This window comes from Carlito syrichta, unplaced genomic scaffold (genome assembly GCF_000164805.1).
Source record: "Carlito syrichta isolate Samal-C Ts95f unplaced genomic scaffold, Tarsius_syrichta-2.0.1 Scaffold82277, whole genome shotgun sequence".
NCBI lineage: Eukaryota > Metazoa > Chordata > Mammalia > Primates > Tarsiidae > Carlito > Carlito syrichta.
In genome coordinates this window covers 589,264-614,233 of record NW_007026373.1, presented here as the reverse complement: position 1 = coordinate 614,233, position 24,970 = coordinate 589,264, and the positions used below count along the sequence as shown (strand labels likewise).

The window sequence follows — 24,970 nt, the reverse complement described above, 5'->3', positions numbered from 1 at the left end:
GTTTGTTTGGTAGCGTCCAAGCACTTCAGAGAATGGAGGCCTTCTGTCAGAGATCTAAGAAAGATTTGTCAGGGCCTGTCAGATTCTGAGGGCTTGAAGTTTGGATGGTTGGGAACATGTCTTCCTTGCGTTGACAATTTGGTGATATACCTGTTTTTTTGTTGTTGTTGTTGTTTTTTTTTTTTTGTTGGAGTCTCACTCCTTCGCCCAGGCTGGAGTGCAGTGGCATGCACGCTTATGGCCACCCCAGCGTCGACCTGCTGGGCTCCGGCGATCCTTCAGCCTCAGCCTTCCGAGTAGCCGGAACTACAGGGGTGTATTACCACGCCCGGCTATTTTTTATTTTATCGTAGAGACAAAGTCTCACCAAGTTGCTCGGGCTGGTCTCGAACCCATGGGCCCAGGCAATCCACTCGCCTCGGCCTCCCAAAGTGCTGGGATTACAGACTGAGCCACCGAGCCTGGGCCAATATACCTGTTTCTATGACACCTTTCCTAAGTGAGATCCATTTTATTGTGTTCCCCAATGTTCTGCACAGGAATCAGGCTGTGGGATAGAAAGCTGGTTTGACGTTAAAGATGATCTCACAAGGGCTTTCAGTCTGGGATCTTTAAGAAAAAAAAATCTTAGAGGTGTGTAGAAGAGATGATTGTGCTATAAAATAACAAAATGAACCCAGAATGTGATTATTGTCTTACTTTTTGCTTAGAATTGTATCACCTTATGTAGTCATATGGTTATCTACAGATCAAAGCACTGAATGTCAACCAGATGCATCTCTGAAAGTTAAAACCTGAGCTCAGGGGTTTGAGACCAACCTGGACAATTTGGTGAGACCTTGTCTCTACAATAAATAAAAAAATAAGCCAGGTGTGGTATTGCACACCTGTAGTTCCAGCTACTTGGAAGACTGAGGTGGAAGGATTGCCTGAGCCCAGCAGGTTGAGGCTGCAGTGGCTGTGAGCATGCCACTGCACTCCAGTCTGGGTGACAGAGTGAGACTCCAACTCAAAAAGAAAAAAAAAAGTTAAAAACAGAAGGTGGCATAATAAAAGGAGTTCTTGATGGTGAAAATGGTTGGAAACTACCAACTAAGCCAATCCTCTTATTGTATAGTAGAAGATTCAGGTTGAGAGAGGGGACAGTGGCAAGGTGAGTAAGTGCTCAAATACTTAATACTGAATGAAAGAAAGAACTTGCCTAAGGTTACATAGGCATCCTACTGCAGGACTGGTAATGGAACCCAGGTCTTTTTGGATTTGGTCCAGTGTTAGCTAATTCCCATTCTCTAAGCAAACTGGACCTGTTCTTAAAACTGCCTTCCCACAGCTGCCTCCCCATTTCTCGCCTCTCCCAAAGAAGGACTTATAAACAGCTCTGACTTCAAAGGTTCTGTTCATGGTGGTTATAAAATGTACTGGCTTGAGCGGGGAAGGTGAAGGGACACCCTAAATGGTTATCTAGTTAGAGGCAGGTTCTCTCGTTAATTCCCAGGAGCCTGTCCCTGTCCCCTCTTGAGACTCTGAGACTTGCCCCAGTGACTTGTCACCCTGTCTTTTGCTTTAGGATCATACTGAATAGGAAACTGGCTGCTAATATGGACATCCTGGGTGGAGGGAAGGTGGGGGGTGGTGCTAGGGTCAGGTACTGGCTGGTGTAAAGAGCGCTGAACTAATGAGGAATTATCAAAGAATAACTCAAAGGCGTTTAATTAGTAGTTTAGTTCAGCATTGATTTTTATTCAGAGGACATCAGTCAGTGGTTTTATGTCATTCAAGAAAAGCAAAAATAGACTGCTTATAGAGAAGAGAGGAAAAAAAAGACAGTTTAGGAATAGTAAATCTTGTTTGCACATTCTTTGGTTAAATCAGTTGACTTACTATTAGCAAAGAAGTCAGACTGGGCATTCCATTGTTGAGTAAGCCAACTAGGGATATCAGAGAAAACAATTTTCATTGCTTTTAGATTCTCTGGAAAACCTTGAAAGTTTAGCATGACAGGCTGCTTCTGAGTATCGTCTGCCTTTCATTAACACCTTCACTTCAGAAGCCTGTTCTGTACCATTTCCCTCATCAGAATATTTTAGAATCCCAGCACTAGCTATGCAGGATTTGTCTTATGTCTTACTTTTTCTGATCATCCTGTTTCTCATCTCCTTCCATTCCTCCACTGCCCCCTCAAAAGAAGAGAGAGAAATAATATATATTCTAAAGGTCATATACATTTAACTTTGTAATGAAAGCTATCTTTTTTCTTCCAGTGATGTCATTTCCTCAGTGGCTCACATCGTTTATAGCAATGGCTCTCAAATTTGACTGTTTTCTATCCCTGAGCTCCAGCCTAGATCTACTCAGTTAGTCTTCCCAAGGGTGGGCCCCAGATTTCTGAATTTTTTTTTTTTTTGAGTCGGCATCTTACCCTGTTGCCCAGGCTGGAGTACAGTGGCACTCTCACAGCCACTGCAGCCTTAACCAGCTGGGTTCAGGTAATCCTTCTGCCTCAGCCTTCCAAGTAGCTGGAACTATAGGCGCGCACCACCACACCCAGCTAATTTTTTTATTTATTGTGGAGATGAGGTCTCGCCATGTTGCCCAGGCTGGTCTTGAACCCATGGGCTCAGGCAGTCCTCTCACCTCTGCCTCCCAAAGTGCTGAGATTATAGGCATAAGCTATCACACCTGGCCGATTGCTGAATTTTTTAAAAAGTTGTGGCTGGGCTCGGTGGCTCAACCTGTATGTAACCCAGCACTTTGGGAGGCCGAGACAAGTGGATTGCCTGAGGGTTTGAGACCAGCCTGGGCAACTTGGCGAGACCTCGTTTCCACAATAAATAAAAAATTAGCCGGGAATGGTAGTGCATGTCTTTAGTTTCTGCTACTTGGAAGGCTGAGGTAGAAGGATTGCTGGAACCCAGCAGGTTGATGCTGGGGTGGCCGTGAGTGTGCCACTGCACTCCAGCCTGGGCAACAGAATGAGACTCCAACTCAAATAAGAAAAAAAGTTGTACAAGTGAGTTACATTCATCCAGCCTGGGGACTAGTGTTTGGGAACTGGAATATAATTTTGGCCTAGCATTTTCTTCATGTGTTCATCCTTCCTCATAATTTATTCTTTTGCCACAGTGCCATGACACAGAATTGGCCCTAGTTTGTCTTACATTTGTCTTGGGTCCATGTAGATCTTTTCAGGGTAAATATCTGTCCTTTGCTGGTGTTCTCATACTCTCTTCTGAACATTGTCACTAACTGTTTTCAACATCTAAAAGTTGCCATAGCTATAAGGCTCACTTCTCTGCAGCCTTCTGTGTTTTTGGTTATCCATTGATGGGCACTCATCTTTGAGAATCAGTGATCAAAATGACACAGTCCAAAGGACGGGGAGGGTACTGGAAGCCACGAATGTAGGATGAGCATTGATAGAGCTCAAGATGGGTCAGGTGTGGTGGCTCATGCCTCTAATCTCAGCACTTTGAGAGACAAAGGCAGGAGGATCGATGAGCCCGGGTGTTCAAGACCAACCTGGGCAACATAGCAAGACCTTGTTTCCTCAAAAAATTTAAAAATTAGCTGGGCGTGGTGGTATGTTTGTAGTTCAGTACTTGTGAGGCTGATGCAGGAGGATCACTTGAGCCCAAGAGGTCAACACTGTGGTAAGCCAGGATTGTGCCACTGCACTCCAACCTGGGCAACATAGTGAGACCCTGGCTCAAAAAAAGAAAAAGAACTCAAGATGCCTAGACTGGAGGAGAGAAGGTATAGGAGTTTCTGCAGGGCTATCCTGGGGTGGTTCTTCATGTGGCCACTTGTGGAAGATAACTAGCTGACAGATATTAGCACTCCATAAGAAAAAACATCTTGTGAAAACCTTTGCATTAAGTGGACGTCTAGAGATGGTGAGCCTCCCACCTCCAGGAATGTTCAGGCATATGCTAAATGCATGCATTAGAATGGCTGGACTAGATGACTTGTGGGACCTCAGTCAACTCTAGACGTCTTGATATGGGCTTGGAAAGATTTCTTTTATTTTTATTTTTTATTTTATTTTTGAGTCAGATTTTCGCTGTGTTGCCCACGCTAGAGTTCAATGGCATACTCACAGTCACCGCAGCCTTGACCTGCTTGGCTCAGGTGATCCTTCTGCCTCAGCCTTCCAAGTAGCTGGACTCACAGGCATGTATTACCACACCTGGCTAATTTTTTTATTTATTGTAGAGACGAGGTCTCACCAAGTTGCTCAGGCCAGCCTCAATCCCCTGGGTTCAGGCAATCCTCTTGCCTCTGCCTCCCAAAGTCCTGGGATGACAGGCATGAGCCACTGCGCCCGGCTGGGAAGATTTTAAAGTCTCCTTGTTGGTAAGTCGCCTGGGTAGGCTGGGTTTGACATTTCACTGAGCTCCTCTTGGGACCTTCATAATTTGGTTTGTTTTGTTCTCTTTTCCAGGTACTTTTGAGAGGAAGAAGCCACTAAGATCCTGTTGATGAGTGAGGATGTAGGCACAGGAGGTCTTGATGGGGAATGGCTGAAACCAAGGCCTCTTTCCCAAGTGCCTATTAAAAATTGGCAATGTCTTATCAACAAGGGTGCCTGAACGAAGCATATTTGTATACCTAACCCTTAACTGTACCCCACAATATCAAAATAAAAAATATTGATTAAAAAAAAAAATTGGCAATGATCAACTGATTGCGGTGCATGCCCCACATAAGGTGCCCTAGGTTCATTTGTGTACTGGTGACCTGGAGGAAAGCTGTCTCCTAAATGGCCAGGTGAATGTGCAGCAGCAGAGCTGGGGCTCAGGGGCGAATACAGTGTTTTTCTTCTTCTTTTACAGTTAATGAAGACAAAGACTTCCAGGGTCCTCATGCTGTCCGGCTACATCAGATAATGTCTTCCCACTGCTTTACTACAGGATCAGCCAGGCATGTATTAGGGACTAAGGGAATGAGCCTGAAAAGCAGCAGACCTGGTGCCCCAATAGCAGCCTCCCGTGTGACTCTGCATAAGTTCCTGTCTCTCTCTGAGCCTCAGATTCTCTGTCTGTAAAATAAGGGGCTAGAATGAGATCATTTAAACCAGTGGCTCTCAAAATTTTGGCCCCAGAACCCCTTTGCATTTTAAAAAATGATTGAGACCCAAAAGAGCTTTGTGGGTTATATGAAAGTGTACTGTTTTAGAAGCTAAAACTAAGGAATATAAAAATATTTTTAATTCATTTAATAATAATAAAACTTTTATATATCAACATAAATAATACTTTTTTTGAGTCAAAGTCTCACTTTGTTGCCCAGGCTGGAGTGCAGTGGCACATTCACAACCACTTCAGCCTCAACCTGCTGGGCTCAGGCATTCCTTCTGCCTCAGCTTTCCACGTAGCTGGAACCACAGGTGCATACCACCATGCCTAGCTAATCTTTTTGATTAATTGTAGAAACAAGGTCTCGTCAAGTTCCCTAGACTGGTGGTTTCAAACCCCTGGGCTCAGGTAGTCTTCTCGTCTCCGCCTCCCAGAGTGGTGGGATTATAGGCCTGAGCCACCATGCCTGGCCTAAATAATCAATTTTTAAGGAAAGTAACCATATATTTTTTCTTTTTCCTTTCTTTCTTTATTTTTTTCTCTCTTCTGATACGGTTAGTATATTTTATTTTTATTTTTTTGAGATAGGGTCTCGCTCTGTCACCCAGACTGGTATGGAGTCACAGCTCACTACAGTCTTGACCTTCTGAGCTCAGGCAATCCTTCCACCTGTCTCCTGAGTAGCTGGGACTATAGGCACCTGCCACCACACCTGGCTGATTTTTTTTTTTTTTTTTTTTTATAGAGTTGAGGTCTTGCTATGTTGCCCAGGCTGGTCTCAAACTCCTGAGTTCAAGCAGTCTTCCTACCTTGGCCTCCCAAAGCGCTAGGATTACAGGTGTGAGCCACATGCCCAGCCAAAAAGTAACCATACTTTCTAAAAACAAAGAAGAAATTAGAAGAATGAAATCACTTTACATTTTAGCAAATACTGGCTTAATAAGATAACTGGATCTCCTCTGAAGCATCTTTAAGTATTGGAACACTTTTAAGCTTATGGTAATAAACTCAAGTCTTCCAAATTTCTAATTTTTATTTTAACACATGAATTGTATTATTGGCAATAAATGATCTAAATTTCTTCATTTGAGCAATGGGCTTGGTTATTCATATTTGAAAAAATGTCTACCTAATGCTCAAGCCTAAAGTAACCATAATTTGTAAAGTAAAGATGATGTTTCCACCAGCCAGTTTAGTTTGGACTCAGACAAAGACACTAGACATTGAACTTAGGTATGTAGTAGAAGTGCTTTATGTGTGTTTCCTTGAAGTATTTTGTCACAGAGAATATTGAAAAGATATCACTCAAGGAAGTGACACAGACTTTTAAAAATGCAAGTGTGTGGCAGTGAAGAATGTAATGACAGTGAGTACAGGTTAGTGTCACTGTCCTCTGGTGTCTCAACTCATATTAAGGTGTAAACAGCTTTACCCATTGTTGTCTTTTACCATTGGTGCCAATGCCAACATTAGTAAAAAGATAAATTACAAATTAGTATTGTTATGAAAATAGTTTTGACTTTGTGGACCCCCCGAGAGTCCTGAAGATCCCAGGGACCAGTGGACCTCACTTTAACAACCACTAGTCTAAACTCTTATCAGTCAAAGTGGGGTTTTTGGAATTGGCATTACCTGGGAGCTTGCAAGAAGTGTAGAATTGCATGCTCACTCCAGACTTACCAAGTCAAACTACATTTTAACAAGATCCCTGGGTAATTTCTGTGCACATTAAAGCTTGAGAAGTGCTGGTCTAAACCTGTGGTTCTCAACACTGGCTGCTACATATTAGAATTACTTGGACACAATTTTCAAACTACCAATTTAGGTCCCACTCACAGATTTTGACTTAATTCTTCTAGGGTGGAGATCAAGTATGGTATTCTTAAAAAGCACTCAGGTTGCTCTCCTTTGGGACCCAGTGACACAAACCACTTATCTGGATGATAAAGCCCATTTCTTTCACTTCTCAGGGAACTAGGATTCAGTGAATATACAGTTTACCTGGGTCCCAAACTAGTATAGAGAAGGCCCCTGATACCACCTCAGCAGAGGTGAGGGAATAAGGCACTTTTGATAGTACCAGCACTGCTGAGAAATTAGTTTAACTGGTGAGGGACAGCTTCAGGGTTGAGAGAGGGGACTCTAGGATTTGACCTCCTATCTTGCTAGTTATACCATAAATGCATAGAAAATAGTAATACTTCCTGTGCCTCAGTTACCCTATCTATAAAATGGAGATCATACTAATGGATTGTTGTGTGTATTAGAATTAATACGTGGAGTACACACATGAAGTGCTGTATTGGTCTCGGCTTTTTTTTTTTTTTTTTTTTTTGAGTCAGAGTCCCACTCTGTGGCCCCAGCTGGAGTGCAGTGGCATGATCACGACAATCCTGACTCTCACAGCCTTATCCTCTTGGACTCAGGTGATCCTTCCACCTTAATATACCAAGTAGCTGGGACTACAGGCACTCGTTATCATGCGCAGCTAATTCTTTGTAGAGACGAGGTTTCACTATGTTGCCCAGACTGGTCTCAAACTCCTGGGCTCAAGCAGTCTGCCTACCTCAGCCTCCCAAAATGCTGGAATTACAGGCATGAGCTACCACACCTGGCCAGTCTCAACTTTTATACTAAAATGTTAAAACACGTCTTATTCTTAGAATTCTCTACGTTTGCTCACAAAAACACGTAAGTCACCATAATTCATTATCCTCAGGCAGTGGATAAAGTTACCCAAGTTTGCTTAAACATTTGAAGCAACACGTGAACATACACACAATGATTTACTAAACATGTTCTCTCATGGGAACTTTCAGTTACTTTATTCAGCAGAAAGGAGGTAGAGAGTTATAACCCCCATTTGACAAGTGGGGCAGTGAGGCCAAGTCCTCATGATTCTTCAGTCTGGAAGGTGAAGAGAACTTCTATGACAAGGGCCAGGTAAAGAAACTGAAGGGAAGGGAGAGATTCCTATGCGCTCGAGTGGTCAGGAAAGTTTCTTTGGAAAAGGTCAATGCCTGAGTTGGGCCTTGAGGGATAGAGAGGCTTTCAATTGATCAATAAGTGTTTGGAGAACTTCCAAGTTGGGTAAGAACATGCAGAGGTATAGAGAAGGGGGGATTGGGGAAGGGCATAACGATATGTATGGGATATTAATAAAGAGTAGCTAATATTTAGTGAGTGCATACAGTGCCAATTAGTGTACTGGATAAGTGCTTTCGATACCTTGCCTTATTTCATCCTTTGCAGTCCAGTTATGTAGGTCCTGTTTTTAGCTCCTGTTTTGGAGGGGCTTTTAGAGAAATTAAGTGACTTGCCCATAGCCACATAGCTAGTAAGAGTAGACGTAGAATTTGAACCTGTGTCTGTGAGACTCTAAACCCTTTTGGCCCAACTCACCACATGCAGACAGATGAGAAACAGGCTCAGGAGTGATGGGCTACAGGGCTGGACATGTGGACTGTGGTAGATTGCGATAATTGGCCTCCTGTGAAGCAGGCCAGTTGAGTTTCATTGTGTGGTTTGATTCCAATCATAGTCACTCACAGGGCTTTGCTTTCTTCAAAGGTTGGTAGACCACTACTCTAAGACAGTCCTCATTGTACAGATTACTAAAGGAAACAGCTGCACAGAGGCCCAGAGAGGGTGGTATGTTGAGTTACGTTACAACCCAGGCTGCTCACGCTGTGTCTGATGCTCCTGTACCTGCTTTGTGGGCTTCTGGTATACAGTGAGGACAGTGGCCTGCTGAGCCCCAGCCTCTCTCTATTACAAGATAAACTCCATTCCATGGAGACCATGGACAGTTTAGGTCCACAGATAGCTGTTGTATCCTGGGTCTCTCCTCGAGAGAAGGGGGTAAGAGAAGTAGTGCGAGGCTGTAGCTCTGACACCTGCTGTAACCTTTGTGCGTTGAAATATCAAAAAGGGCTGGGCTCAGTGGCTCAGCCTATAATCTCAGCCCTTTGGAAAGCCAAGGTGAGTGGATTGCATGAGCCCGTGGGCTCAAGATCAGCCCAGGCAACTTGGCAAGGCCTCGTTTCTACAATAAATAAAATATTAGCCAGGCATGGTAGCGTGTGCCTGTAGTTCTGGCTACTTGGAAGGCTGAGGTGGAGGGATTGCCAGAGCCCAGCAGGTCAACGCTGGGGTGCTGTGAGTGGGCCACTGCACTCCAGCCTGGCAACAGAGTGAGACTCCAACTCAAAAAAGAAATATTAAATGGGAAAGGATCACCAAGGGCCCTTTGTGGAGACCTTATAGGGACTTTAGGCTGAGACCCTTGGAAAGTTCCGGTGGAGATTTGGGGGGCTGCCTCAGAAGAACAAAGAGAATGATAATGGTGCTGTCTCTTGATTTTACAACAGGTCATGTTCTGATACATATACAAATCTTGTGTAAAATAAACCTTACTTAAAATGTACCAGGGTCCCCAAATGGACTACCTGTATTGCTTTCAAGATAAAGTCTAATTTCCAGGTCTGGCTTTCATAACCTGTCCTCAACTCACCTTTTCCATCATCATCATCTGTCTCTCTACTCCTACTCTGAGAAGTAGAAAGTTCCACTTGGCTGTGTGATGTTATTCCTGTGTGCATGCGGTCCCCTCTGCCTGGAATGCCCTTTTGCATGAATGCTTGTGAAATTCTGCTGCTCTTTTGTAAGGCCTAGCTTCCCCAGTTGGGGTTCCTGTTATCTTCATGCATCACAGTCAGCTGTGCATTTCTAGATTGTGAGCTGCTCGAAGTTAGGGACATGTCTGAATCTATTTGACCTTTTGCACAGGGTTTAGCAAATATTTCCCAAATGGATGTTTCAAAGATCTAAATACCCAGAACTTTCTCTGTAGTACACAGTCACTTTTAATGTATGGAATTGATAGAATCCAGCATTTTTTCCTTGTATTTTCTTAAAGTGAGACTAATTCCAAAGGAGATTTTTATAGCTATGGCTCAACTGGAACATTTTCTATGCTCACTGTGCATGTTATTAGAAAACACTTTTGGTGGCCTTCCTTGTGCTCAGTGTCAAAGTTGATTATTGTAGGAAATGGGAGGAAGAGGGCCATTTACTAAACATCAGCTCTCTCTGCCAGGCACTGTCCGAGGTCTAAGGGAATAGAGTTGTTAGTTCTTCAAATATCTATGTGGTAATTTGATCTGGCATTTAAAAACATTGTATTGTTTATACCTCACCACCAATCTGGAGGTGAGTGATGGTACCTCCATTGTACAGATGAGGGAACAGATTAACAGGAGTTCAATGATCTTGAGAGGCAGCATAACTCCAGTTTACACAGCTTGGCCACTGTTCCACACTGTTGTCCCAGAATAATGCTGTAGAAGCTAGGTCTAGGACCTAGACCAGTGTTTTCTTGTGGGAAACACTACATGGTTTTTGAATCCAGAATCCCTAGAAAAATTAGTTGGGAAAATGAGGAAAAGCATAATTTTCCTGTGAATTCTGAAGCTTATCATTATAGAGACATTACTAGTTTGAAGGAATCCCTGTTCATCAAATAAAAAATAACAAAAAACATTAACATGCTGAGTTAAAGGCTAAGAGAACTGAGAAGGAACATATGAGAGAGAAATGGTCACCATCTGTCTAATTAGTCTTGCTTTTGGTTGCTGCCATGTCGTATGTGTCTGGCACTATCTGCTGCTGATGCTGAGTTTTTCTTGCAAATAACATAATTTTATAAATATAGTATACTTTGTAAAATTCCCATGAGTGGTATTCCAAGAAATAAACTTTGGAAGCAAAATAAATTCTTAAGTTGGTAATCTGGATGTGTCATTTATTGTATGTACTGCTAACCATGCTTGGATATTCAAATGTTATTTGAATACTGCCCGATAAATGTTTCCTGGCATTTTCCTGTCTTTAAATATTCCCTATAGACTACAGTTCTTTGTAAGTACTACCAAGCTTCATATACCTATTAAACACAATTTTTAGGACAAGCACAGTGGCTCATGCCTGTAATCCCAGCACTAGGAGGCCGGGGAGAGAGGATTGCCTGGGCAATGTAGCGAGACCTCATCTCTACAAAAAAAAGAAGTCAGGCATGATTGTGCATGCCTGTAGTCCCAGCTACTTGGGAGGCTGAGGCAGAAAGATCTCCTGAGCCCAGAAAGTCAAGGCTATATTCTGTCATGATTGTGCCACTGCACTCCAGCCTGAGCAACAGTAGTAAGACCCTGACTCAAAACAAAAACATAAATTTTTTTTCAGATGCCTATAATGAGGAAGAATATGAAGAGTAAAGTACTTTAAAAATAACAAGGTCGGGCATGGTGGGTCACACCTGTAATACCACAACACTTTGGGAGGTGGAGGTGAGAGGATTACTTGAGCCCAGGGGTTCAAGACCAGCCTGGGCAACTTGGCGAGACTTCATCTTTATAATAAATCAAAAAATTAGCTGGCTCTGGTGGTGCAAGCCAATGTTGCAGCTACTTGGAAGGCTGAAGTGGAAGAATTTCCTGAACCCAGCAGATTGAGGCTGCAGTGGCCATGATTATGCCACTGCATTCCAGCCTGGGCGACAGAGACTCTGACTCAAAAAATAAGAATTGAGGGATTTCTGAGAATTCTAATTTCTTATTCATAAATTTCAAAGGTAAGTGCTGTGAATTTGGAAATGCTAGCCTAGACTACAGAGAATCAAGCACTCTCTAGTCTGGGAGACTCACTGATATGAGGGTCCATGTAGAGCTTGCACTAGAACCCAGACTTTAGACACCCACTACCATTCACTTTTCATTCCATTCCACTGATTTTAGCCCAGAGAATAATCCCCCTCCCACCCTTGCACTGCTCTCACTGTGTTTTATTCCAAGGGCAGCTAAAAGACTGAAGCCAAAAGAGTGGTAGGAAGAAGTGGGCGCCATAGTTAATGAAGATGTTTAAGGGCAGATTAACAGGCTATGCTTCACCCTGTAAATTATAGAATTCAGTTGAACCCATGGCCTTCACATCCTTACAACTGACCTTTTCCCTACCTCTTCACATCTCCTATTTTTTTCTCTCCAAACTGCCCTATGTTTAGAGATGTCCATTTTTTTTTTTTTTTTTTTTTTGAGTTGGAGTCTCACTCGGTTGCCCAGACTGGAGTGCAGTGGCTGCTTCCGGCCACCGCAGCCTCGCCTGCTGGGCTCCGACAATCCTTCCGCCTCAGCCTTCCAAGTAGCCGGAATTACAGGCATGCGCTACCACGCCCGGCTGATTTTTTCGATTTATTGTAGAGATGAGGTCTCGCTGCCCAGGCAGGTCTCGAACCCGCGGGCTCAGGCAATCCACTCACCTCAGCCTCCCAAAGGTGTGGGATTACAGGCCGAGCCACCGAGCCCGGCGAGATGTCCATTTTAAAGTCATAATCAGTCACATACAGTAAGGGTCCCCTTCCAATATCTGAGGACTGGCATTTGAAGGGTAAGCAAACTGAAAAGGAAACAGACCAAGATTGTACAGGCTAGAACTAGCAGAGCCAGGCCTAGAACTCATTCATAATCATGTGCCTATATGTACTGAGTAAAGTTTTATAATACCTATATGTATTTTAATAAGGTCAATTTCTAAGTTCATTTTCCATCCTTTGCCTCTCAGTGGCTCTCAGCTAATGTTTTTTGTCCCCATGAATCAGGTACTCACAGTAGAAGGAAGGTTCTAGATTCTTTCTGGCAGTAAGGGTGAGAATATTGCAAGAGAATGCTGTAGGCAGGAAGAGGAGTGGCAAAATGGTCAGATGCCAGAGCCCTGCCATTTTTCCCCAACCTCCAGAAAACTAGCAAAAACTCCAGTAGAAGCCAGAGCCAATTCCTTCTGCTGTCCAGCAGCTGATGATTCACTATGGGTGAATTCTCAAAGGGAGCTTTTAAATTGTACAGCAGACAACATTAATTATAACTTTAATATAACAAATGTTATTAAAAGCAGCAATTCAAAACCATGAATCTTTTAGAAGGTGCAGAGGGTTATAAGGTCAGTTGGCAATAATGCAGCTATTATCTGGTATGAATGAAATGCAGGGGTGGGGAGTCAGGGTGACCTTGTCAGGCCTTGCACTGTCTTCCCAGGTGGGAAAAGACACCTCCTTCCCTCTCTTCAAGCCCAGAGCCTCTCTGGAGCCCCAGCAGGGAGAGTACAGATGTACTATAATAGGCCTTGCTTACCCTGGGTTTTCTTAGAAGTCTGCAAAGTGGGCCTGGGAGTTTGCTGTGCTCTCTGAATCCAGGCAGGAAGCCACAGATTGGATCCCAGACCCCACACTCCTGCTGGGCTAGGGGTGAGGGGGACTGGCTTCTCAGCTCCCTTCCACCTGGTCCCAGTTTGGGGCCCCAGTGGCAGCAGCTGTGGGACTGAGAAGGGGAGAACTAGGCCCAGTGCCAGCTTGTCCTTGTCCAGGCCAAGCCAGGGAAGCAGAAAGAAGTGGGTGGGCCATGCAAAGGAGGTAAGATCCCTTTGAAAGGCACTATGGGAGCTGAGGTTTAAGACAAGGGGCATATAAACTCTCTCAGGGACCCCCTAAATGCTCACATGTGGGGAGGGGTCAGGCCTAGTAATGGAAAAACCAGCTCTTTGGGCCTGCTGCCCTGCACCACTGCCTTTCGCTGTTCTACCCACTTTCGCCTTCCTGCTGGCAGCCTGCAAAACTCAGCCAAGCTGGAGGCCACAGCAGCAATTGGCAAGGCTGGTCCCCATCTGGTCCTCCTCCTCCTCCCAAGTCAAGGCACTTCTTTCCATTTTCCAATCAGTGGGTCAGTTTCTAATATCTCTGGAAGCAGCAAAAATGAGGGGTCCCCTTCCCCTCCCAATTTTGGTTTCCCTCCAAATGAGGCTGAGTTTGAATGTTAGTTCTAAGAATTCTATTTCTACCCTCACTGACAGACCTTCCCTTTGAGGGAACTGAGCAATGCAGGCCCTTTAAAATCGCAGCCTATCCCAAAAGGTGATTGTCCATTTCAGGGCAGGGCAGGGAATACAGAAGGGGGTATGAGTCCCCTGTCCTTCCTTGTGGAGCCAGAGCCAGTTCACGGGCTGAAAGGGGTAGGGAGGCGGGCAGGAGCTGAGCTTTCACATTTAATTGCAGTGCATGGGCCCTGGAAGAAGACCAAGGGAAAGCCAAGGACAGGAGCCAGGTTGGCCCCAGAGGGAAGGTGAGGCTGTGTGTGTGTATGTGTACGTTTGTGTGTGTGCACACCTGGGCACATGGCGGTGTGGTTGTGTGTGTACCTGGAGGGAAAAGCACATGTGGTTGGAAGCGTATGTGTGAGTGGATGTGTGCTGTCTGGTGGTGTGTGTGGTGGATCTGGGGGTGGGAGGCACTGAAAACAGTCTGGGTTTAGCATTGACATGGCTTCCCTCCTCTCTTACACTCCCTTATGGTCCCCTGGGTTTTCAAGGATGCTTTCATTCCAGCAAGGCCAGGCCCAGCTCTGTGACAACTGAGAGTATGTGACCAGGGAACAGAAAACTTCTGGGACTTCACTCTCAGCCTTAATACCAGGGCTCTGGTGCTGGTGCCTTCTGAGGCCAACCCAGCTCTTTTTCACTCTCCAGATCCAGAGAGTCTCAGGGTTTTTGCCTTACAGGCTTTCACAGGAACCTTCTCCTATCCCACCACCCCTTTCCAAGGGCAAGGGAGAGAGGCAGGAAGGTGGGAGAGAAAAGCTCTGTGAGGCACCTTCTTATCCACCTTCTCCCATTCTCTCTCAGAGCTTCCTGTTACAAAGTCCTTGGGAGGACTGGCTGCCTGTGGGTCAGGTGGAGGGACAGATGTACACACATAGGATATGTAAACACACCCAAAAGGGGTGAGAGGGGTAAAGGAACACAGAACTGGGACAAAGATTTGGGCGTCAGGAGAAAGGGTCACAGAGCCAGGGGAATATAAATTCAGGGGAACAGATAAACAGTTTGAGGGGGGTGTGGAGTGTGCAGAGACACTTAAAAATAGTGGGGCCTTACAGACACAGGCAAGGGGTTATGAGCTGGAGGAGGCACTAGAGAAGAACTGGCACAGCAGAGAGACGCAAGGCCTTGGCCTTGGCCTTGGCCTTGTAGGCAGGCAGGCAGGCAGGGCCTTTTGCCAGGGACTCGCAGCCCTGTCCTGCTTCCCACTCCCACCCCAGCCTGGAGAAAACTGGGGAGTCTATGGCTTCTGCCATCCCTCCTTTGGTTTTCAGGGCTCCTGACACCCCCTGAGGACTAGTCAGTAAGGGGTGGTCCCTTCCCATTCCACAAGGTACTGAACCTTGCCCTCAGGTGTGACCCTCCGAGCCAGCACCTGGTATTTCTCCCCACAAGCCAACCGCCCAGCTGCACCAAAGTAGTTGGTAATAGATGACTTGAGGTGGGACAAGGATGAGTCATCTTCACTGATGCTCTCAAACGTGTGACTGTCAATGCCTTCATCTGGCCGCTCAGGGCCCGAAGCCCCCTCTGCACTGCTGTCCGAGGGGCAGCGTCCACCCAGCTCAGCTGCCCGCCGCTTTGCCCGTAATGGCATGTATGCCTTGGCTGCCAGCTTTCTCTTGCGGCTGCCCACTGTCCGTCTGTATCAGGAGGGGTGAGAAAAAGATGATGGGAATGAGACAGAACAATCATGATCAATTCTCCCTGGGTACTCTCCTAGGTATCGGGCACTGTGCCAGGCCTTGGGCATTGATTGTTTCACTGGATCCTCACAATAGCCCATGAGGAGGGACACTGAGGCTTAGAGAAGAAATAACCAGCTGGGGAGTGGCAGAGGCAGGATTCAAATCTGGGTATGTCCAACCCTAAAGTATACGCTCTGTACAGCTAGGATCCCAGCATTGCATAAGTGTGAAAGCATCATTCTCTGAGCCTCCTGAAGTTGTGCAGTGCAGAGGTCCCTGCTTCTACTCTCTTGTCCCTCACTGGGACTCAGTGGAGCTTGATGAGTCAAATAGGGACAGGAATGGGGTTATGGACTACAGGACCCTGTACTCCAGAACCTGGATGGACAGACTGACATGACATGACATAGGCAGAGGTGTTAGAAAAGTAGACACACAAGACAAGGTACACATTCACAGGTACTCAGGGATGGCAACCAAACCCGAAACGCTCATGAGAACCAAACAAACAGGAAGAAATAAATGAAAATACAGAGTCAACAGCAGAGAAAGATGCCAAGACACACCTCTATTGTCATCATACTTCTTTTGCAAGGACCTCAAGTATCCTAAAATACAGTTAGAGAAGCCTCAGAGTCTAGAAGAAACCTTTGTGCTATACAGCACCACTGTCCATGTGTTGCTGAAGACCAGCTATTGCCAAACCAGCTGTGTCCTGAGCTAGGCCCCAGGGACTTCTGCCCCTCTCCCAGACCCCACATACCCTCCATCTTTCCCTCCATCAGGCTTCTACACACATGGCTCTTTCCCTTAGACACCCCACAAGGCAGACACCAGGTTCAGATAGTCAAGAAGCAAGGTCAGGGAGCCCTACAATCTGAGAGGCACAGACATGCAAACTCCTGGCATGCAGAGGCCAAGGAGGAAAGAACCTCTGGTCAAACAACCCCAGAACTGGAACTGTCCAGCAAAAGGTGTCACACAACCTTCTGCAGCAGGCGAAGAGCATTCCAAAGGGGCGGAACCGCAGCAACCTGAATGCCCCCACCTAAACCCTGGTGACTTAGAACCAGAGGGTCCCAGAGCCAGACTCTTAGGACCCCAAAAGGCCAAATCCTCCAGCCTGAGACTCAGATGCACAGAGTGAGCCACATGTCACAGAAGGGGAGTTGGAGGGCTAGGAGGAATGATAGTACTTGCAAAACGTGAAGGGCAGACCTCCAGGGTGCTCACCTGGAGTCATAGGAGAGGCTGGTAGAGGCGGAGCCAGAGGTGCTGGCAGCATCGGTGGAGTCCACATCTGAGAAGAAGGTCTGGCCTGAGCTGGCACTGAGAGGGGGGAGAGGGTGAGCCTGCCATTGGGCTGGCCCAACAAGGTCCTGCCAACCTGGCCCTCAGGGCCCCTTGGAACCTCTTCAGTGTCTCTGCCCCTCTGACATACATCCTTTATCCCAGGGGAGGCCCATCTTCCCGTGGCTGAGTTTCCCACCACCACATCTGCCTGTCCATTTCATACCCATCCAACCTTCAAAGTCCAAGGAGTCAAGAAAGTCTTCCCTGACCACCCTCCCTCCGGTGGTGATGTAAGCATTGGTGACAGTAATTAATGAGCATGATCCAAGGCACTTGTGCAACACTTTACAGGCCCAAAGTGCTTGCATTTGCAGTATGTTGTTTGAGGAAAGTAGATAAGGAAGTTCAGAGAGTCTAAGGAATTTAGGTAAAGCCACACAGTTCGTACTAGTAAGCAGGGTCCAGAGCTCAGGTCTGCCTGACTCTGAAGTTCTCCTCCATGCCCTCAGGAAAGCACTGAATGACCTTTAATAATTTTGGAAATAAGATGATGGACGATGCAGTCCTTCCCCTTGGGAGTACCCAAGCTCGAGGTGCTGTGGGAATATGCAGGAAGGCACCCAACACAATCTGGGGAGGAGCATTGGTGAAAACTTCCTGGAAGAAGCAGGGTCTTGAGTTTTCAGATGGGATAGGGAGGGCACAGGGTATTCCAGGCAGAGGGAACAGCATGAACAAAGATGCAGAGTCATAAAACAGCCCAACAAATGTGGGAGAACAACAGTGATTTCAGTATAAGGTGTGAGGCCGGGGGTATGGGGCCTTGGAGGGATTGGGAGGGATATGGCAAGGCAGGCCTTGAACGCTTCTCTGGGAACGGGACTGTTATACTGAAAGCTCTAGTGTAAAAGGCACTTCCGGCAGACCCATGCAACATGGACTCTTAACTAGGGGTTCTAGAGTGACCCCAAAGGAGCTGACACTCCCTCTGAAGGCTTTCTGCTTTGCTCCTTCCAGAGCTTTCCTGCACTGCTGCAGGAATGGAGGTAACCTCCCCACTTGGTTCCATCCCAGTCTCCAGAGTGGACCTCTCCACTAGCTCCTTCCTGGATACCTTTTTAAACTTTGAATTTCATCCAGCGTGAAGTCGAATATGCTAGCCAGGTGGTGGTTGGTGCTCCAGGCTGAGGTGAAGTCACTCTGTGGACACAGGAAAGTGAGGCAGGGTCAGGCAGCAAGTACCAAATCCACCTCCCACAAGCACCCTCTCCCCAGCTGAGGGCCACATGGTTCTGTGCTCTGGAATCCTGGTTCCAGTGTGGGCTCTGTCACTGCCTTGATGTATGACCTCAGGAAAGTCGCTGGTCCGCCCTGCCCTCAGTTTCCCCACCTGAACAGTGAGGGCAAGATTACCTGCCCTTGCCCCCCAGCCTTGGATTCTGGGGAGAACTTGGGGAGATAAAGGAGTCTTGGAGTGCCTGGCTCCAGCTGTGATAGGAACTGGCTTCTCCTGTAAGAGACATGGGAGAGTCCCCTGGGCCTGGGGACTTAGCTTTCTGCACAGGAATTCCTAACATGTGCTGACTCTGCGTGCAAAAGTAGAGAGTAAGAAAACAAGAAACTAACACTGGGAATAGCATCTTCCAGCAAAAACTTTGATCTTTTTCTTCTATAAACTCGCCTTTTCTGCTGCTGGAATTCGTGAGGCAACAAACTGTGGAGACAGAAAAGGGAGAGGATGGCCCAGTCAGAGCCTAAGGGCCCCCAAGCACGGCCCAGAGGGAGGAGCCTCAGGAGCAGAGGCCACAGTAGTAGGGGTGGGGGCAGGCTCTGAATGACAGCAGCCTTCCCAGGGAGACCTGGGGAGGAGGGAGGGTCCTCTGGGGCAGTGGGGGTAGGAGGGTGTGGAAGGGGTCTAATGGATGGAAAGAGAAAAGGCGCCTCCCCAGGCATGTGCATCCAGATGACCTGCCCCCAACACCAGCAGGAGGGCTCCACTCAGCCAGGAGAGCCAGCGACCCTCACACACTCTGCCTTCCCCAAGTCCTCATCCAGCAAGGCCAGGCTAGGATCCAGCTCTCCTCCACTGCTGGGCAGTAAGGGAGCTGTGGTAGAAGGAGTTGGGGACCTAGGATCTGCTCAGTCACTGCCTAGCCCTCTAGGGTGCCTACAGCTGGGACTAGCTGGGTGTGGGCCTTCCTTGCTCACTGGGATGCCACCATACTCCCTGGGCCCATTGCTAGAGCTGGGGTCTGGGAGCAGAGAAACCAAGCTGACCACAGCCTAGCCCCTGGATCCCCAGCACTGACCCAGGCTTGCTCCTTCCTCTCTTACGCAGCTCAGAGGAGGCACCGTGCTCGGTTGGCACCAGTCCCTTATCAGGCAACAGCTTTCCTGGCGGGTTGGGTGGGACTCGGATGCGCAGGCGGAAGATGCACTTTTTCTTCTTGATCTCCTTGCCGCAGAGGAACCTAAGGGATGGGTGGGGAGAGAAGAAAGCTCTGAAATCTTTCTATCCATCCTCCTGGGGGTGGGGGTGGGGAGGCAAGCATTAAACCCTGGACCCAGAGCTAAGATCCAGAGTGGCCTCTGGAGCTGCTGGTTTCTTTGAAGCCCATGGGATGAGGGGTCCCAGGTGGTAGCTGAGAATGTGGCTGGTGGTTCCTCCCTGTCCATCCTTCGGCATGAGTGTGGTTCTCGCTGCTCTTCTCCCTTTTCTCTGCCTCTGCCAGTCCCAAGGCCACCTCCTGCAGGAAGGCTTCCTCCAACTCACAGAGGATCTCCTATGGTCAACACTGGATTCTACTTCATTTTGTTCTCAGGTCTCCCTAGGAGACTGAAAACACCTGCGGGCACTTTCCTCCTCTTCTCAGCATTTGCTGAGTGACCTGGACATGACTAAGACACAGCCCTACCCTCAGGGAACTATCCATTGGGAGGGCAGGAGGCCTCGTATCTAAAGAGTAGTGCTGTGTCTGGGCACCAGATGGTGAGAATGTGGGAGAGACAGTGGGTAAGTGTGCCTAGAGGTATCTAGAAAGGTTACATAGAAACAAAGACCTTGTAGTATTCCCCACTCGGACAGAGCCTGACAGAGCAGCAACACAATGAATACTCTTGGTGGAACAAATGAATAAAGGAGACTGAAGAGCATCCTGGGTAAAGAAGAGCATGAGCAAAGCATCAAGTGGTAAACCAATGGCTGGCACCTAGAATAAATAAAGTAATGGGACAGTGGCAGAAGTGGCAGAAGACATGGGCAGGGTCTGATCCTAAAAGGCCTTGAATGCTGAGTTCAGGAGCCTGGGTGATCCCCTCTCTGGGGGGTGGTGAGAACATGGAAGGCTGTATGAGCTGAGAACCCTGGGTGGGAAGACATGGACTGAGGAATGAGTCAGGATGCAGCAGCCCATCTGAGAGAGGATGAATCTGTCCTTCAGTGCCTGGCCCAGAGCCACAGATGGCTAGAGCAAGAGGGGCCCTCAGAGAGTAGGGGTATAGCCTCCCCACAGAGCTGAGCCCAGTACCAAAGGCTGTTGGGTGGTCGGGGTGGGGAGGCCTTCGCAAAGGAGGTAGGGTGCTCCCTGGATCTTGGAGAACGGGGAAGGATTTGTGTAGTCAAAGAGAAGGGAAGGGGGACCACGGCAGAGGGCACAGCTTGACCAAAGGCTGAGATAGGAAGCACCTTTATATTGAAATCCCACCTGGAGGTCCCCCACCCCACCTCACCCCCCTGCACTCACCGGCTTTTATAACTGTTCAGCGCATTGAGAAGATGTGGTCCTCGATCAGTCACAGGGGTGCTGGAGAGCTGATAGGAAGCAGGTGGGCAGGACAGTCAGACCCAGGCAGATGGCATGTGGGGAGGTCCCAGCCCCTGTCCCTCCATCCCCTGATACTTCTGAGTCCTCCGGGTGGGGACAACTGACTTACTCCACAATCTCAGACAAGCCTTTCCACCTCTCTGAGCATATTTCCCCATCTGTAAATGGAGAAAATAGCTCCTGACCTAAATGTATCAAGAGCCTTTAAAACGTCCATACCCTTGACCTGATAACACTACTCCATGGAATCTATCATGGAATCCATATGTCTATAGAGATAATATGAAACATGAACAAAACTTCACATATAAAATGTCCACTGTGGCATTGTTTCTAATGGTGGAAAACAAGAAAGAAACTATATGTCCAACAGGAAGGAAACAAGTAAACTGGTAGAAAGCAATGTAGTCATTAAGAATGATTATGAAGATTGTTTAATATGGAAAAATTTCATGATACAGTGTTAACTAAAAAAAAGATGACTTGCAATTGTAAATGTGGTATTATCTAACATAAAAAGAAAATATGCATAGAAGAGAGTCTGAAAGAAAATGTATATATTAACTTTTTTCTAGTTATTTCTAAGTAGTGTGATGTGGGACTGTGGATCTTTTTGAAAGTATATTTCCTTATTCTTTTTGGGACTTTAAATTTTTTTTCTACCAGGAACATAGGTGATTTTTTAATAAATCAGAAAAAATAATTTGAAAAATACCAACTATATCTTTTAAGGTTTTATAATATGCATGTCTTTTTAAAAGTTACCAAACACCATAAATAAATATAATATTATGTACAGCCTTTTGCAAAGCATAAATGTTACTTAAAAAAAGAAAAAAATCCCTGCCACATCAAAGAAGGATTTGGGGTAGTCTGTAGAGAAGATGCCTCTCTCTGTACATGGAGAGGAGTCTAAGGGTGTCATTAGGGGAAAGGGAATAGCCCCCTCGTAGGAGCAGTTAGGGAAGTCCTGGCTCCAGCTCTAGCTCAACCCCAAAGCTCTGCTGACCATGGTAAGTTGCTCTTCAGCTCTGATATTCTGAAAGTCTGTTTGGACCTGAGGCTCCTAGTCCCCTGGTGACCCACTATTCACAACAGGATCAGCAGGGGCAGACCCATTCCACTTTACATTCTAGCCAGGAAATCTGGAGTGGGCCACTCAGCAGAGAGCCCTGCTCCAGGCAAATTTGATCCAGGGTCCCAGCTCCCTGTGGCTGAGTCAGTGAGGCCCAATCTGCTTACTGCCAAAATCTGGGGTCAGGAAGGCCCTCAAAGGACACAGGCTCAGAGGGCTGGACTCGGGGATGCAGCAATCGAAGGGTGAGGGCTCAGAGGCCTCGATCCTGGTCCTGCATTGTGTGACTCTGGGCAAACCTCTCTGACTTCTGCCACTGTGATACCCCACAGCCTTGCATACCTTGCCAAGCTGCAGGAGCTCCCAATGGTGGTTGACAAAGGCCAGAATCTCCTCAAAGTCAAAGTACTTCTTCTTGCTCTGCACCCCCAGGTTATAGAGGGCTAGGTGAACCACGTCCACCCTGGGCAAGGGGGCAAGGAGGTGGGGCCAGGTGAGGTGGCAGCCTGCCCAGCCAGAACCAGAGCCTTTTGGGTCCAGGCTGAGAGGCAAGGCACATCTGAGACCTGGTAGCTGGAAGTGGATTGTTCCAGGAGGGAGGAGGGAGGGGAGAAGCTGGGAGGAAGTAGGGGTGGGTTGGGCCAAGCCCCACCCTCTCACCATCGCAGGGGCAGCCTCTCGATGTATTCTGGGCCCTGGTTACACACGGAGCAGAAGAACAGGTAGAACCTGTGGGTGAGTGGAGAGGGGGTCTGTGTGGGTGGGACACCCCATCCTAGTCTAACCTCCTTACCCCTTTATCCCTACCTGGCTTCCCAGTGTTCTCCTGGGGTGGGTGGCCTTGGGGGGGGGTGGCGATAAGGAAGGGAAGGACTGAGACCAAGAAATACTCCCCTATCCCTCCTAACCCTTACCCCCAACCCCTTCCCAAACATCGCCCTGAAGTATGACTGTGTTCACAGAGGGTGAGCTGAGCTAGGTTGGGCTGCCGTGACCACCCACTTCCCCTCTGAAACACACACACACACACACACACACACAAATGACATAAGACACCAGCCAAAAGACACACATTTTGACAGGCAAAATGCCTCCATCAGCTTAGCCCTATTGGTTAGAAGCTGGATCAAGTCATCCATTTGTAGGACCCAATGGCTCCTACAACAACCACAGGCAGAGGCGTGGCTGGGACTGTTACCCCTGCGTCCCCAGGCACATAGAATTCTGGGACTTAGGGAAGGCAGGCATTTATCTGAGGTACACCACATGTCAATGGCAACTAGGAATGTGGCCCAGCATGTTCCTTTATTGCTTCCTGACCCAGCATAGCTGGGGGCTCCCCTACCCTGAACTGTCTCCCGTAGCGGGGCTGGCAAGCCATCTGAAGGATTTGCTGATGCCATCTTCAGCCCCTCTCCCTCCTCCAAGTCCCAGCTGGACCAAATTATCACCTACCGGTCTCCGAACATCATTGGCTCATTGAGGCACTGGGTGCAGGCCTCATGGAACCACTGCCTGCACCGGTAACATTGCAGCATCCGCAGGTACCATCTGGAGAGATAGAGAAGCTAGGGTCAGCTGAAATCACACTCCCAGCCATAACCCAGACATGAACCTTAGCAACCTTTTCCAACATGAACTCGCCCTCCATCCATGGAAAGGGAAAAGAACTCACAGTTACCCAGCACTCAGGCTGTGCCAGGGGAGGGCCTGGGAACCTGGCATAAGCTCTTATTTGATCTCACTATCTGGTAAAAGATGGGCCACAGTCCTCATAATACAGATGAGTCAGAGGTGAAATGGCTTGTTCAAGTTCACTCAGAAAGCAAGTGGAGGATGGTGCTTGAATTCTGGGCTCCCTAACTTCAAAGCCCATGCTCTCTCTGCCACACCACACAGGTGCCCCATCTCTGGACATGCTGCTTCCCAAGCACCACTGACAGGGAAAGGTTTGCCCAGAGACATCATGGGAGAATAATGACTTCTGTAAGCCACAGGTGGGAAGGACTGCACCTGGTTTTTCTCACCTGTTACTGTATCTATTCAATCTTTGGGGAAGTCCCTGGGATGCATTGTTAACAATGACCCCGTGCAACTCTGTCCATAAGCACTGAAAAGCATTCCCTTTATGCTGTAAAGGTTTCTGTAAGCATTTCTCCATCTGTTATCTCTTAGGCCTCTCAATATTTTTGGAATTTGATGGGGCTGAAGTAATTAAGCCTATTGGACAGATTAAGTCGTTTAAGTGATTGCCCCAATTGCCAGCTAGGCTGTAAGTACAGCCTCCAGACCCTTCTGGTTAACTGAGCTTGGGGCTGAGATTCAGGACTTTAGGGTTCCTGAAGGCTGAGTTTCCTGAGGGCAGAGATGTTTCCACAATGCCTGGTGCAGTCAGCCCAAGGGAGCAGGCTCAACTGCCCATGGCCACCTGGAGGTCAAGGTCAGCAGGGAAGAATCATAGACTCTTGCCTCATAGCTAGGGCAAAAATCTCCTCCACAGCATGCCCCATGTGACCCCTGGCCCTTGCTTGCTCATTTCCAAGGAAAAGGGTCGTAGTATCTCATCAGCTTGTTTCATTAGCTTTGACGATGAAAAGGTTATCTTTACTTTCAGGCATTTACAGTAGCACTACCACCACCAGTAGCAGCTACCATTTTTTAAGTGCGTACCAAGTGCCAGGCACTGTGTGAACCTTTATGTGAATTATGTAATTCACACGAAGGGGAAACTGTTAGGTGTTGCAGGGCTGGTAAGGGGCAGAGCCAGGATGTGGACGTCCTGGGAGTGTCGGGCCTAGGCTCTAAAACCACTCTAGTACTTCCTCTTTCCTCACAGTGCTCCAAAGAAACGCCTCTGCCCTTTCTCTACCCACTACAGCTCAAGGGTGCTAGACGCCACCTGGAACTCAGGTCTCGAGCTTTAATCGTTCGGTCCCCACTTGAGGTCCCGCCCCCGCAGGCTCCACCCTGAGGCCTTCTTCGGGGACCGCCCTTTGAGGCCCTGCCTTGTCCTGTCCTATCCCCTTGGCCCGGCTCTCTCTCTGGGACCGCCTCCCCCCGCCCCAGATGCTCCGTAAACTGCCCCGCCTCCCCGGG

The 24,970-nt window shown here is 47.5% G+C and overlaps 1 protein-coding gene across 1 annotated transcript in view; it reads right to left on the bottom strand.

Annotated features, from left to right (window-relative positions):
• Positions 1-15,003: 15,003 nt before the first annotated feature.
• Positions 15,004-24,970, bottom strand: part of PHF19 (PHD finger protein 19) — a 17,323-nt gene continuing 7,356 nt past the window's right edge. The window contains 9 exon segments of the mRNA XM_008055750.2: positions 15,004-15,637; positions 16,916-17,011; positions 18,090-18,175; positions 18,602-18,689; positions 19,285-19,446; positions 20,719-20,786; positions 22,217-22,337; positions 22,535-22,603; positions 23,330-23,425. Of these exon segments, the coding sequence (XP_008053941.1) occupies positions 15,295-15,637; positions 16,916-17,011; positions 18,090-18,175; positions 18,602-18,689; positions 19,285-19,446; positions 20,719-20,786; positions 22,217-22,337; positions 22,535-22,603; positions 23,330-23,425 (1,129 nt within the window). The 3' untranslated portion in view covers positions 15,004-15,294.